Source organism: Oncorhynchus nerka, linkage group LG6 (assembly GCF_034236695.1).
Source record: "Oncorhynchus nerka isolate Pitt River linkage group LG6, Oner_Uvic_2.0, whole genome shotgun sequence".
In the NCBI taxonomy this organism is placed as follows: domain Eukaryota; kingdom Metazoa; phylum Chordata; class Actinopteri; order Salmoniformes; family Salmonidae; genus Oncorhynchus; species Oncorhynchus nerka.
This window is the reverse complement of record NC_088401.1, coordinates 48783899-48797946: the sequence shown is the minus strand read 5'-3', so window position 1 is coordinate 48797946 and position 14048 is coordinate 48783899. Positions and strand designations below refer to the sequence as shown.

The 14048-nt window shown below is 42.7% G+C and overlaps 1 protein-coding gene across 1 annotated transcript in view; it reads left to right on the top strand.

The window, feature by feature from the left end:
* Positions 1–4044, top strand: part of LOC115130518 (ras-GEF domain-containing family member 1C) — a 65997-nt gene extending 61953 nt beyond the window's left edge. Inside the window, exon 14 of the mRNA XM_029661746.2 lies at positions 1446–4044. Within this exon, the coding sequence (XP_029517606.1) occupies positions 1446–1506 (61 nt within the window). The 3' untranslated portion in view covers positions 1507–4044. The remainder of the gene's footprint in view (positions 1–1445) is intronic.
* Positions 4045–14048: the final 10004 nt, after the last annotated feature.

Sequence of the window (14048 nt, the reverse complement as noted above, 5' to 3'; positions counted from 1 at the left end):
AACTGCTCCAGCTCCTTCAAGTTGGATGGGTTCCGCTGGTGTACAACAATCTTTAAGTCAAACCACCGATTCTCAATTGGATTGAGGTCTGAGCTTTGACTAGGCCATTTCAAGACATTTAAATGTTTCTCCTAAACCACTCGTGTTGCTTTAGCAGTATTCTTAGGGTCATTGTCCCTAAGAATACTGAAGTTGAACCTCCATCCCAGTCTCAAATCTCTGGAAGACTGAACAGGTTTCCCTCAAGAATTTTCCTGTATTTAGCGCCATCCATCATTCCTTCAATTCTGACCAGTTTCCCAGTCCCTGCCGATAGAAAACATCCCAGCAGCGTGATGCTTCCACCACAATGCTTCACTGTGGGGATGGTGTTCTCGGGGTGATGGGAGGTGTTGGGTTTGCACCAGGCAACGTTTTCCTTGATGGCCAAAACGCTCAATTGTAGTCTCATCTGACCAGAGTACCTTCTTCCATATGTTTAGGGAGTCTCCCACATGCCTTTTGGCGAACATCAAACTTGTTTGCTTATTTCTTTCTTTAAGCAATGGCTTTTTTTCTGACCACTCTTCAGTAAAGCCCAGCTCTGTGGAGTGTACGGCTTAAAACAGTCCTATGGACAGATACTCCAATCTCCGCTGTGGAGCTTTGCAGCTCCTTCGGGGTTATCTTTGGTCTCTTTGTTGCCTCTCTGGTTAATTCCCTCCTTGCCTGGTCCATGAGTTTTGGTGGGCGGCCCTCTCTTGGCAGGTTTGTTGTGGTGCCATATTCTTTCAATTTTTTAATAATGGATTTAATGGTGCTCCGTGGGATGTTCAAAGTACCTGATCTTGTTTTATAACCCAACCCTGATCTGTACTTCTCCTTGGTCTTCATGATGCCGCTTGCTTGGTGGTGCCCCTTGCTTAGTGGTGTTGCAGATTCTGGGGCCTTTCAGAACAGGTGTATATATACTGAGATCATGTGAAAGATCATGTGGCACATAGATTACACACAGGTGGACTTTATTTAACTAATTATGTGACTTCTGAAGGTAATTGGATGCACCAGATCTTATTTAGGGGCTTCATAGCATATGGGGTGAATACATATGCACGCACCACTTTTATGTTTTTATTATAATTTAGTTTTTAAAGCAAGTAATTTTTTTCATTTCACTTCACCAATTTGGACTATTTTGTGTATGTCCATTACATGAAATACAAATACAAATCTATTTCAATTACAGGTTGTAATGCAACAAAATAGGAAAAACGCCAAGGGGGATGAATACTTTTGCCAGGCACTGTATATAAAATACATGTATTATTATTATTATTATTATTATATAGCCTAATGAGTGACATAGTCAGCTCAATCAAATGTGAAATGAAAAGCCGCAGTTGTCAAATCTTATTTTGTCGTACCTTATTTAAACCACCTGTGTCTTTCCTCCTGTCTTTCTCCAGATCTAATATTCTGGGGAAGACAAAAGAGTTAAAAGAGCTAAGAGAGCACCATGGCAGCTAACCCTCAGGCCAGCCCAGCGAGGGAGGGAGTCGGTGTACTGCACTACAACAAACTGTGAAGGAGCCTAGCTGGTACTTAGGTGTTTTTCTACACATGAAGAATAGAAATGAGGAAACAATCATGATGAACAGGATTCATCACCAACATGACCAGTAAAAACAAGAAAAGAAGAACAAACGTCAACAAGTGGTGAAAAGTGAAGCTATCATGGACACTGACTGGAGTATAAGGCCATGGTTTGACTATTGTACATTGGCTACATTGGGTACTGTATGTTAGTGAGGGATAGATCTATCCCTCCATCTTGTTGCATATTTACTCTTTGGGCTCATGTTTGCTACCAGAGTGTTCAGTTACAGTGACAGGGAAATCTACTGCTTTTTTAAAATGAAATTCCTACTGAAATTGTTGTTATATTATCGTATTTCTCTATCCTTTCTTTCACTCCCCCACTTCCTCACTCCCCTTCTCTCTCTCACACCTACACCTTATTTTTGTTGTGAAAGTTTTCTATTGTACTGTAAGAATCTGGTAAAAGTAAGAGTTACTATGATGTGAAGGGCACTGGCTTGCCCACTTACTGGCTTGCCCACTTACTGGCTTGCCCACTTGTGTTTGGTCCTCGAAAGACTACTAATGATGACTACTATTGAGTACTTGCATTGACTGGAGAAGCCTACAGCATTATATCATTCCACATACAGTACATAAATACATAGACTATATGGTGTGTGTCTGCAGGGCTGGGTCCAGGCATAAGCGGACGCTTAGGGCACGCGGTCGCTAGGGGGCCCCTGGCCAAAACATTTTGAAATTTTTTGGGGAACTCCATCGGGGTCTCAACTTTCTATTGAGAGTTAAACTAGTATAATACACCAGGTGCAATTTAGAAATGTGGTTGTGCATCAACAGTGTTTCTCTTGTTATGTCAGTCACTCAATTACCTGGCAATTAGCCATCCCAATGTTTTGATTGGTAGTAAGTCTAGCCAGCTATTTAAACTTGTAATAATCATGGCTGAATAATGACCTGGCATGTGCCCAGAGGCCCTGATCTCCAGGGGACCTCCACTGATTTTGTTAGTCATTATCACTCAGATATCATATTAACATGTCATAAGTCATGGCAAAATATGTAGAATTGCAGGAAATTTGCTTTATAACTGCTAACCTTTCTCTCCACCCCATTGGAAAATGGGTAGAATTGCATGAAATTAGGTGTAAAACTGTAAATGTTTTCACTGCGCCATACTCAAAATGAGTATAATTGCATTAATTAAATGTGTTGTAAAATTGCACAATTTTCTCTCCGCCCCATGGTAAAATGTGTATAATTGCAGGAAATGAAATTCAAAGCAGACATTTTCTCTCTGCCATCAAGAGGGGAGCCACTAAAATGTTTTGCCTCTCTCTTAGGGCCCCCAAAAGGCTAGATTCAGTCGTGTGTGTGTGTGTGTGCGCGTGTGCGTGTGTATAATTCCCTCATCTCATTACATTTGGATGAGTTGTCAACTATTGTGAAATCAACAAAAAAATGTCACCATGTCATTGGATTTAGGTTAAAGGTCAGGAGAAATAAATACGAAATGCCCTAAACGTTGATTAAATCCAATGAGTTTTCCACGTTGATTCAACATCATCACATAGATTTTTTTGTTGTTGATTGAAATGCTGTGGAAACAACGTTGATTCAACCAGTTTTTGCACAGTGGGCAGGATATTCTCATCGCCATGTATTAATCTACTGTACCTGTACATTTTAGGATTGGGGGCTTGGGATATCAGTGTTGTTTACTCCTATGTGAAAATGAATTGTGCCATGAAAACGACAGCAAAACAATCAATCATGTCCAGAGCCAGGCCTGTGTATAGATAGTGTATATATGACTACTTTTCCCATGTAGCCCCTTGACATCTTTCTGCTCTCCAGGAAGTAGTCTCTCTCTGACTGATGTTCAGTTGTCTGATATTTATGGAGATTTCTGTAATGACAGATGTATTTGGTTTTGTTTTGTTATTATTTTATTGTATTCCTCTATTGAAAACAAAGTCTTCTAAATGGCATGCTAAAGACAGTGTTTTAAAGGGGCATTATATGTAAGGGTTCCACCAATGAAATACTGGAGGGATTATTGACCACTTTGGAATATGAGCTGTGTGATTCCATGTTGTTAAGAGACAGTTCTGATTCATTTTCATATGATTGATGTTCAAGTGATGCATTTATAGCCCTTTCCTTCTTTAAACAACAATCTCTCGCTCACTCCTCTCTCTCTCTCTCTCTCAAAACAGTTTTGAAATTGTTTTGAAATAGTCATTTAACTCTTCCCCTACCCAGTTGCCTACACCCATGTCATGCCACACTGTGTGCTGTCCTGTAGGATCAGGAGTTATCCATGGTAGTTGTTTTCAGTGCAGTGTTTTCAGTGAAGTGTGTGTGCGTGTGACACCCTGAAACAGGCAGATCACTGATACCATTTGATTTACTGGTCAGATTACAAGATTCTGACTTAAATAAATGGCTTTTAATAAAATGTAACCCTGCTCAATGTGTTGATTTCATAGTACTGTAGGTCCATAGGCCTCGCCTACATTGAAGTCTTATAAAAATCTAAATGTTCAACATGTTATGCACCCAGATCTACAGGAGGGCATGTTGTGCTGACACCATTTTAGTAGCTACTATTGCCCATGTAGTGCAATAATGTTCATCGCTTCACACATATGTTCAAAATAAGGAACTTGAGTTGACCATGCCAGAGACGATGAGGGTAAGAATTCGGTAAACCATAGAAAGGAGGAAGTAGTAAAGCTCTTGTGTTCATTTTAGGGACTATTTATGTGCATGTACTCTTGACTGTGTGAAAAAGGAATGTATATTATCACCTTTTGGCTGAATGACAAATAGCATCTAGTAGTGTTTACCTTTGCTCTTCTCACGTCTTCCTTTCCACCACCAGTGGTTGTTTGCACTGTTATGGAGTGGTAACAGTTTTCAGCTCTTTACACCTTCTACTGTACTGCATGTGGCTCTTTCTATAAATTAAGGGGCCAATGTGTAACTCCAGGGTGAAAATTTCAAAATGGTTTAATATACATTTAAATATAATGTTCTTGCAGCTTCACATCTGTAGTTACAAAGGTCGGCACAATGAGACCATAACTCCACCTAGCAATAACAAAACCCTCTCAATGTAATTCAAAATATCACTAGAAACATGGACATGTCATTTGGTATTTGGTATTTTATTAGGATCCTCAGTAGCTTTTGCAAAAGCAGCAGCTTCTCTTCCTGGGGTCCACACAAAACATGAAACATAATACAGAACATCAATAGACAAGAACAGCTCTAGGACAAAACTGCATACATTTTTTTTGAAGGCACACGCAGTTTACATATCAATGCATACACACAAACTATCTAGGTCAAATAGGGGAGAGGTGTTGTGCCGTGAGGTGTTGCTTTATCTGTTTTTTTTAAACCAGGTTTGCTGATTAGTTGAGCAATATGAGATGGAAGTTCCATGCAATAAGGGCTTTCTATAATACTGTACGCTTTCTTGAAATTGTTATGGATTTGGGGACTGGGAAAATGTTTGATGGTATAAGTGTGTGTGTCAGAGCTGTGTGTAAGTTGACTATGCAAACCATTTGGGATTTTCAACACATTAATGTTTCTTATAAAAAGAAGTGCTGCAGTTAGTCTCTCCTCTCTTAGCCAAGAGAGACTGGCATACATAGTATTTATATCAGCCCTCTGATTACAATTAAGAGCAAAACCTGCCGCTCTGTTCTGGGCCAGCTGCACTTTAACTAGGTCTTTCCTTGCAGCACTGGACCACACGACTGGACAGTAATCAAGATTAGACAAAACTAGAGCCTGCAGAACTTGCTTTTTGGAGTGTGGTGTCAAAAAAACAGAGCATCTCTTTATCACGGCTAGACCTCTCCCCATCTTTACAACCATTGAATCTATATGTTTTGACCATGACAGTTTACAATCTAAGGTAATGCCAAGTAATTTAGTCTCCTCAACTTGTTCAACAGCCACACCATTCATTACCAGATTCAGCTGAGGTCTAGCACTTAAGGAATGATTTGTACCAAATACAATGCTCTTAGTTTTAGAGATGTTCAGGACCAGTTTATTACTGGCCACCCATTCCAAAACAGACTGCAACTCTTTGTTAAGGGTTTCAGTGACTTCATCAGCTGTGGTTGCTGATGCGTATATGGTTGAATCATCAGCATACATGGACACACATGCTTTGTTTAATGCCAATGGCAGGTCATCGGTAAAAATTGAAAAGAGTAGAGGGCCTAGAGAGCTGCCCTGCGGTACAACACACGTTACATGTTTGACAGTAGAGAAGCTTCCATTAAAGAAAACTCTTTGAGTTATATTAGATAGATAGTTCTGAATCCACATTATGGCAGAGGTTGAAAAGCCATAGCACAGGTTATGGCCAATAATATCAAAGGCTGCACTAAAATCTAACAGTACAGCTCCCACAATCTTCTTATTATTGATTTCTTTCAACAATTCATCAGTCATTTGGATTTGCTAAGAGCTGGCAGAAAGCTTATAGGTCTGCTGTTAGGACCATTAAAGGCCTTATTACTATTATTACTTTGGCGTCCCTCCAGGCCTGAGGACAAAGACTTTCCTCTCAACTCAGATTAAAAATATGGCAGATAGGAGTGGCTATAGAGTTAGCTACCATCCTCAGTAGCTTTCCATCTAAGTTGTCAATGCCAGGAGGTTTGTCATAATTGATCGATAACAATACATTTTCCACCTCTCCCACAGTAACTTTACAAAATTCAAACTTGCAATGGTTTCCTTTCATTATTATTTTTTTGTACATGAATACCAATTGCTCACTGTTTTGCCCACTTTGCCAGTGAAATAATCATTAATAATAATAATAATAATAATAATTTGCTATATTGTATTTACTTTGCCACCATGGCCTTTTTTTTGCCTTTACCTCCCTTATCTCATCTCATTTGCTCACATCGTATATAGACTTGTTTATACTGTATTATTGACTGTATGTTTGTTTTACTCCATGTGTAACTCTGTGTCGCTGTATGTGTCGAACTGCTTTGCTTTATCTTGGCCAGGTCGCAATTGTAAATGAGAACTTGTTCTCAACTTGCCGACCAGGCTAAATAAAGGTGAAATAAAATAAAATAAAATAAATTTAAATAATTGCCAACATCATATGGTTTTGTGATGAAAAGCCACCTGATTCGATGAAAGATGGCGTTGAATTTGTCTTTCTACCCATAATTTCATTTAAAGTACTCAAAAGTTGAGTTTAGTCACATCATTTCTCAATTTGCAATAAGTAAGTCAGTCAGATGTGAAGCCAGATTTATTAGCCACTTATTATTGCCCCATCTCTTTCAACCATACAGTTTTTCAATTCCTCATCAATCCATGGAGCCTTAAACAGTTATAACAGTCAGTTTCTTAACAGGTGCATTTTTATCAATAATTGGAAGAAGCAATTTCATAAATTAATCAAGTGCAGTGTCTGGATGCTACTCATTAATCACATCAGACCAACAACTATTTTTAACATCATCCACATAAGAGTCACAGCAAAATCTTTTGTATGGTCTCTGAAACACTATTTTAGGCCCAGCTGTTAGAACTTTGGCTTTCCTGGATATAACCACTATATTGTGATCACTGCATCCAATGGGTACGGACACAGCTTTAGAACAAAGTTCTACAGTAATAGTAAAAATGTGATCGATACATGCGGATGATCTTGTTCCTGTAGTGTTTTCTAAACACCCTGGTAGGTTGATTAATAACCTGAACCAGATTACAGGCACTGTTTACAGTAAGAAGCTTCCTCTTGAGCGGACAGCTTGATGAAAACCAGTCAATATTCAGGTCCGCAAGGAAGTAGACCTATGTGTTTACATCACATACTGTACACTATCATTTCACACATATTATTTAGATACTGACTGTGAGCACTTGGTGGCCTGTAGCAACACCCCAAAAGAAAATTTGTTAGATGTGCCAAGTGAACCAAGCAGCCACCACAATTCAATAACACTTGACATAAGATCTTCTCTAAGCATTACAGGGATATGGCTCTGAATATATACAGCAACAACTCCCCCATAAGCATTTCTGTCTCTTCTATAGATGTTATATCCTTGTCTTGCAACTGACGTATCGTCAAAGGAATTGTCTAAGTGAGTCTCAGAAATGGCTAATATAAGAATGTTATCTGATGTTAGCAAATTATTGATTTTAAGAACCTTATTTCTAAGGCTACATATATTAATATGGGCTATTTTCAGCCCCTTCCTGGGTAACTCATCAGAGACGGACATAATACTGAAAAGAGCAAATAAAGCAAGAGAAAAAAAGATACATTCAGCAGTCCATTAATTTTAATGGACAAAAATGTTTGCTTTTCTTTCAAAAACAAGGACATTTCTAAGTGACCCCAAACCTCTGAACGGCAGTGTAGGTTTTGATTCGGCTCATGAACTATATTGAATGTATCTATGCTCACCCTTTATATGTTATTAATGTATTCACGTGAAAAAGGGGACATTATTATAAGTGACTTTGTAACAGCTCCAAACAGTTGTCCACCACATGAAATGCTCACTGGTAGGCTAGTTTATAGAAAGACTCATGTGCAGAATAAGAAACTTGACTATACCAAGAGACGATGAGTATGAAGAATACAGTACAAAAGTGCTGACAATAGTCACAGGAGAGCCACACACATGTTGTACTTAGAGAGAAGTGATAAAAGTCTTAAACTGTAACAGTTAGTGAATATAATGTTCAGTGTTTTTGTGTATTCTTGCATGTTTGAAAATGAAAATATAGTTGGTTCTTTTTGGCTAACAAATCATATTGAATGGTGGTAATCTATGCTCTTCTCGCTTATCTTTTTCATAATTAACTCAAATATACTGTAATGTAAAGGGGCAAAAGTATCCTAAATGTATTTACAACATACATTAGCAAAGCATGCATGTGTTCCATTAATGTAGCAGGAGTAAATATAGACAGAATTGTACTGGAAGGCTATGATTCAACAGAGAGGGAATTTGTTATAAGTCATAATGTCATGTGTGCTCCATCTTTGGCCTCTAGGTCATCAGGCTGCTCGTTATGGCACACACCTGTCGCCATCGTTACGCACACCTGCGCGTGTTCAGACTCACCATAACTCCATCACTTCCCTGATTACCTTCCCTATATACAGTATGTCACTCCTTTGGTTCCTTCCCCAAGCGTCATTGTTTCTGTTTCATGTCTGTGCTGTTAGTGTTTCTTGTTTTGTATTATGTTCTTTTTATTTTATTAAAACACTCACTCCCTGAACTTACTTCCCGACTCTCAGCGCATATCATTACACAAAGTGTTATCAGCAATGAAGTTAACTGTATTTCGAGGCGGATGTGTGTACCTATAGGACACATGGTGTAGTAGTAGTAGCTACGTTTTATACCAATAAAATTGTGGTTATATGTAGAAACCAGACAACATTATAATCAAGTCTCTAAACTTGACAAATCAACCTCCCCAAGCCATATAAATAGCAAAATAGTTGGGAAGAGATTTTCGATGTACCGAGTCCGTGGCACATGGTTAATGAATTAACACGCAAAATTATGCCAGATTCAAGATGTAGAATTTTTCTATTTAAATGATTATACAAAGTTCTTGCAACCAATAGAATGTTACATGGGGGATACAACCTTCCCAGCTCTGCAGATTTTGCTGCGAGGAGGCAGAATCATTAGATCATTTATTTTGATACTGTCCATATGTAGCTCGTTTTTGGTCACAGGTCCAGGAACGGCTGAAGAATTGCAACATTTACCTAGAGCTAATGCTGCAGATAGCAATACTGGAAAATTATTCTTTTAGCAAAACGTTTAATTTTTAATTAACAATCTGTAGAAACTCTGAGAGTAGAAGGGTTCAGAACCTTTGTGAAGCATCACAGCACAGTTGACAAATGTGGGTAGTATATGGGGGTAGTATATGGGGTTTTGGTGACTTAACGGATGGCACTGTGATAGACTGCATCCAATTTCTTGAGTAGAGTGTTGGAGACTTTTGTAAATGACATCGCTGAAGTCTAGGATCGGTAGGATGGTCAGTTTTACGAGGGTATGTTTGGCAGCATAAGTGAAGGATGCTTTTTTGTGAAATAGGAAGACGATTCTAGATTTAATTTTGGATTGGAGATGCTTAATGTGAGTCTGGAAGGAGGGTTTATAGTCTAACCAGACATCTAGGTATTTGTAGTTGCCCACATATTCTAAGTCAGAACCGTCCAGAGTAGTGATGCTGGATGGGCGGGCAGGTATGGGCAGCGATCGGTTGAAGAGCATGCATTTAGTTTTACTTGCATTTAAGAGCAGTTGGAGGCCACGAAAGGAGAGTTGTATGGCATTGAAGCTCGTCTGGAGGTTAGTTAACACATTGTCCAAAGAAGTACCAGAAGTTGTAACAATACAGAGGCGGATGCAAGATGCAAGCAACGATGGTTTAATGAATATAGGTTACAGCAGCAACAGGACAGACAGACTGTACTCAGACGGAATCCGACCCAGGGACTAGGGCACATCCTCCTATGTGAGCGTGCTGAGAAACCCAGGGGAGAGTGTCCGGATGGGTAGGAAGGAGCACAGCAGATAATCCACACAAGGGCGGCGAGAGATGAGTACGGACACACGACACAACCTCAGGGAAGTAACAACGATCTGACAACAAGAAACACTGGTTACAGAACATATAAAGGGAAGATAAGTGATTCCAGCTGGCGCAGACAATCAGGCCGAGATTGGGAACCACGCCCACACAAACACGGGAGAGAGAGAGAGAGAGAGAAAAGGAGGCAGTGGATTCATGAACCGTGACAATACCCCCCCCCCTAGGAACGCCTCTTGGCGTTCCCAGGCGAATTTACCTGTCGATTGAAATCATCGATAAGGGAGTGATCCAGAATGTCCCTAGCAGGTACCCAACTTCTCTCCTCCGGGCCGTAACCTCCCAGTCCACCAGGTACTGGAATCCGCGTCCCTCCTTCTAGAGTCCAAAATACGATTGACAGAAAAGGTGGGTTCCCCATCAACAAGTCGTGGCGGCGGGGGAACCGGGACCGGTGGGTTAATGCGTGCCTGAAACACAGGTTTTATTTTAGACACATGAAAGGTAGGATGAATTCTCCTATACGCCGGAGGAAGCTGGAGCCGGACCGCCACCGGACTAATGATCCTGGTGACTTTGAACGGGCCGATAAATTTGGGGGCAAGCTTGTTCGAAACGGATCGGAGTGGAATGTTCTTAGTAGAAAGCCACACTCTTTGGCCAACGACGTATACCGGAGGCTTCGACCGGTGGCGATCGGCCTTAGTCTTGGTGCGCGCCCCACCCGGAGAAGAGTCTCACGGCTCTGCTCCATGCGTGACGGCACCTCTGGATGAAAGCGTGAGCGGAGGGAACAGACACTCGGACTCCGTACTGGGAAAGATAGGTGGCTGGTAACCTAAACTACACTCAAACGGAGAGAGACCCGTGGCTGCCACTGGCAACGAGTATTGTGAGCGTACTCAACCATAGAGAGTTGTTGACTCCAGGAAGAGGGATTCTTAGAAACCAAACATCGCAACACTCTCTCCAAATCTTGGTTGGCCCTCTCCGCTGACCGTTGCTCTGGGGATGAAACCCTGAAGACAGGCTGACACTCGCTCCCAGTAACCTACAAAACTCTTGCCAAAACTTGGACACAAATTGGGGCCCCTGTCAGAAACTACGTCCATCGGCAGACCATGTAAGCGAAAGACGTGATCCACGACAGTTACCGCTGTCTCCTTGGCAGATGGTAATTTAGGCAAGGGAATAAAATGAGCCGCCTTCGAGAACCGGTCCACCACGGTCAAAACAACCGTCTTGCCCTGGGAGGGCGGGAGGGCGGTAACAAAATCTAGCGCGATGTGGGACCAGGGTCTCGAAGGGACCGACAGCGGTTGAGTAACCCATCTGGGGTCGATTAGAAGTCTTCCCAGTGGCACAAACCGAGCAAGCCAAGACAAAACTGTGAATGTCACGAGCCATCAGTGGCCACCAAAAGCGTTGCTTAACCAAAAGCTAGTGCGACTGACTCCTGGATGACACGCTACGTTGGAGCAATGCCCCCACCGAATAACATCGGACCGACACCCCTCCGGCACAAACAACCGATTAGGCGGGCAACCGGGCGGAGGCGTTACCCTTCTAAGGTCGTTTTGACCTCGATTCAACCTCCCATGTGAGTGTGGAGACCACTAGGGTCCCGGGTAGGATGCACTCGGGAGTGGATGGGCGTTCGGAATGGTAAAAAATGCGAGAAAGGGAATCGGGTTTGACATTCTTGGATCCCGGGCGATACGAGAGAGAGAAGTCAAAACGTCCGAAAAGAGTGCCCACCGCGCCTGCCTGGAGTTGAGTCGCTTGGCGGTTCTGATATATTCCAAATTTTGTGATCGGTCCAAACTATAAAAGGTACCCCCGAACCCTCTAACCAATGGCGCCACTCCTCCAGTGCTAACTTCACTGCCAACAACTCTCTGTTGCCAATGTCGTAGTTGCGTTCCGCAGGTGATAACCGATGGGAAAGGAACGCGCAAGGGTGCATCTTGTCGTCAGAAGAGGAACGTTGGGAAAGTACCGCACCTACCCCCACCTCTGAAGCGTCCACCTCCACCACGAACTGACGCGAGGGATCGGGAGCTATGAGGATGGGAGCCGAAACAAAGCGGCTCTTGAGTTTGACGAATGCAGCCTCGGCTGTATCGGACCACCTGAACGTCACTCTGGGGGAGGTTAAGGCGGTAAGAGAGCGACTATCTGGCTAAAGTTGCAACGAAACGCCGGTAGAAATTGGCGAATCCCAGAAACCTCTGTAGGGCCTTACGGGAATCTGGGCTTGGCCAATCCACCACAGCCTTAACCTTGTCAGGATCCATGCGAATACCTTCAGTCGAGACGATGTAACCTAGGAATGGAACGGATTGTGCATGAAAATGCATTTCTCCGCCTTGACAAAAGTCCATTCTCCAACAACCTCTGAAGCACTCGTCTGACGTGCTGAACGTGTTCCTGGAGAGAAGAAGAAAAATCAGTATGTCATCCAGGTAAACATATATGAACTGATCAATCATATCTCTCAGCACGTCATTTACGAGTGCCTGGAAAACCGCTGGGGAGTTGGATAGCCCAAAAGGCATGACCAAATATTCAAGTGCCCTCTGGGGGTGTTAAACGCGGTCTTCCATTCGTCCCCCTTATGCGAACCAAATGATATGCATTACGTAAATCCAACTTAGTGAATACGGATGCTCCCTGTAACCTTTCAAAGGCTGAGGACATCAACGGTAAGGGATAGGTATTTTTCACTGTGATGTTATTCAACCCACGGTAATCAATGCAAGGACGCAGAGATCCGTCCTTCTTCTCCACAAAGAAGAACCCGCCCCGCTGGAGAAGAGGAAGGACGAATGAATCCAGATGCCAGAGAACCAGAGATGTATCTCTCCATAGCCTCCTCTCAGGAACAGAGAGTGAATATAACTTGCCTTTAGGCGGAGACTCACCTGGCAATAATTCTATTGCACAGTCATAGGGACGATGCGGAGGAAGAGAAGCAGCACGGGACTTACTGAACACCTCCTTCAGGTCGAGGTATTCAACGGGCACGTTAGACAAATCCACCGCCTCCTCTAGAAACACAGAATCAGACACAGACGAACAAGCAGACACTAAACAGGACTCAAGACATTTGTTACTCCACATGGATATAGAATTATGACCCCAGTCAACTCTGGGGTTGTGTTGGGTGAGCCAAGGGTGGCCGAGAACTAATGGTGCAAGGGGTGAGTCCATAAGTAGAAATGATAGTGTCTCAGTGTGATTGCCAGAAGTGATGAGTGTGATAGGTTCAGTGGTGTGAGAAATGTTGGGTAGTTCTTGACCATTGAGAGCGTTGACGGATATCTTGTGCGTGAGTGAGGTGATAGGAATCTGGAGTTTGTGAGCGAGCTTGAAGTCCATGAAATTACCCTCTGCTCCTGAGTCCAGTAAGGCTTGGGTGTCGTGCGTGTGGTTGGCCCATCTTAGTCTTACCGGGAGGAGAGTAGATGATGAGGTCTTCTCTGTGGTGACACCACCCGATAGTAGCCTCATTCTTACTACCGGGCCTAATCTTTTACCGGGCAGGAGTGGATAAAGTGGCCCGCTCTACCACAGTAGAGACAGAGTCCTTGGGATCTCCGCCTCTCCCTCTCTTCCCGGGAGAGGCGAGCTCTCCCCAGCTGCATGGGTTCGTGAGCGGAGGTTGAACTGGCCGTGTTCCCGCCGCTGGCATGCCAGCCCTCCGTGTCGTTATACGGTCTGTTAGGGCATGCTCGGCGGCCAACACGACTCAGACGAGCGCCGACCCTCAAGGCTAGTTCCACTAGTCCATTTAAACTCCTGGGAAGGTCCAGAACATAAATCTCCTT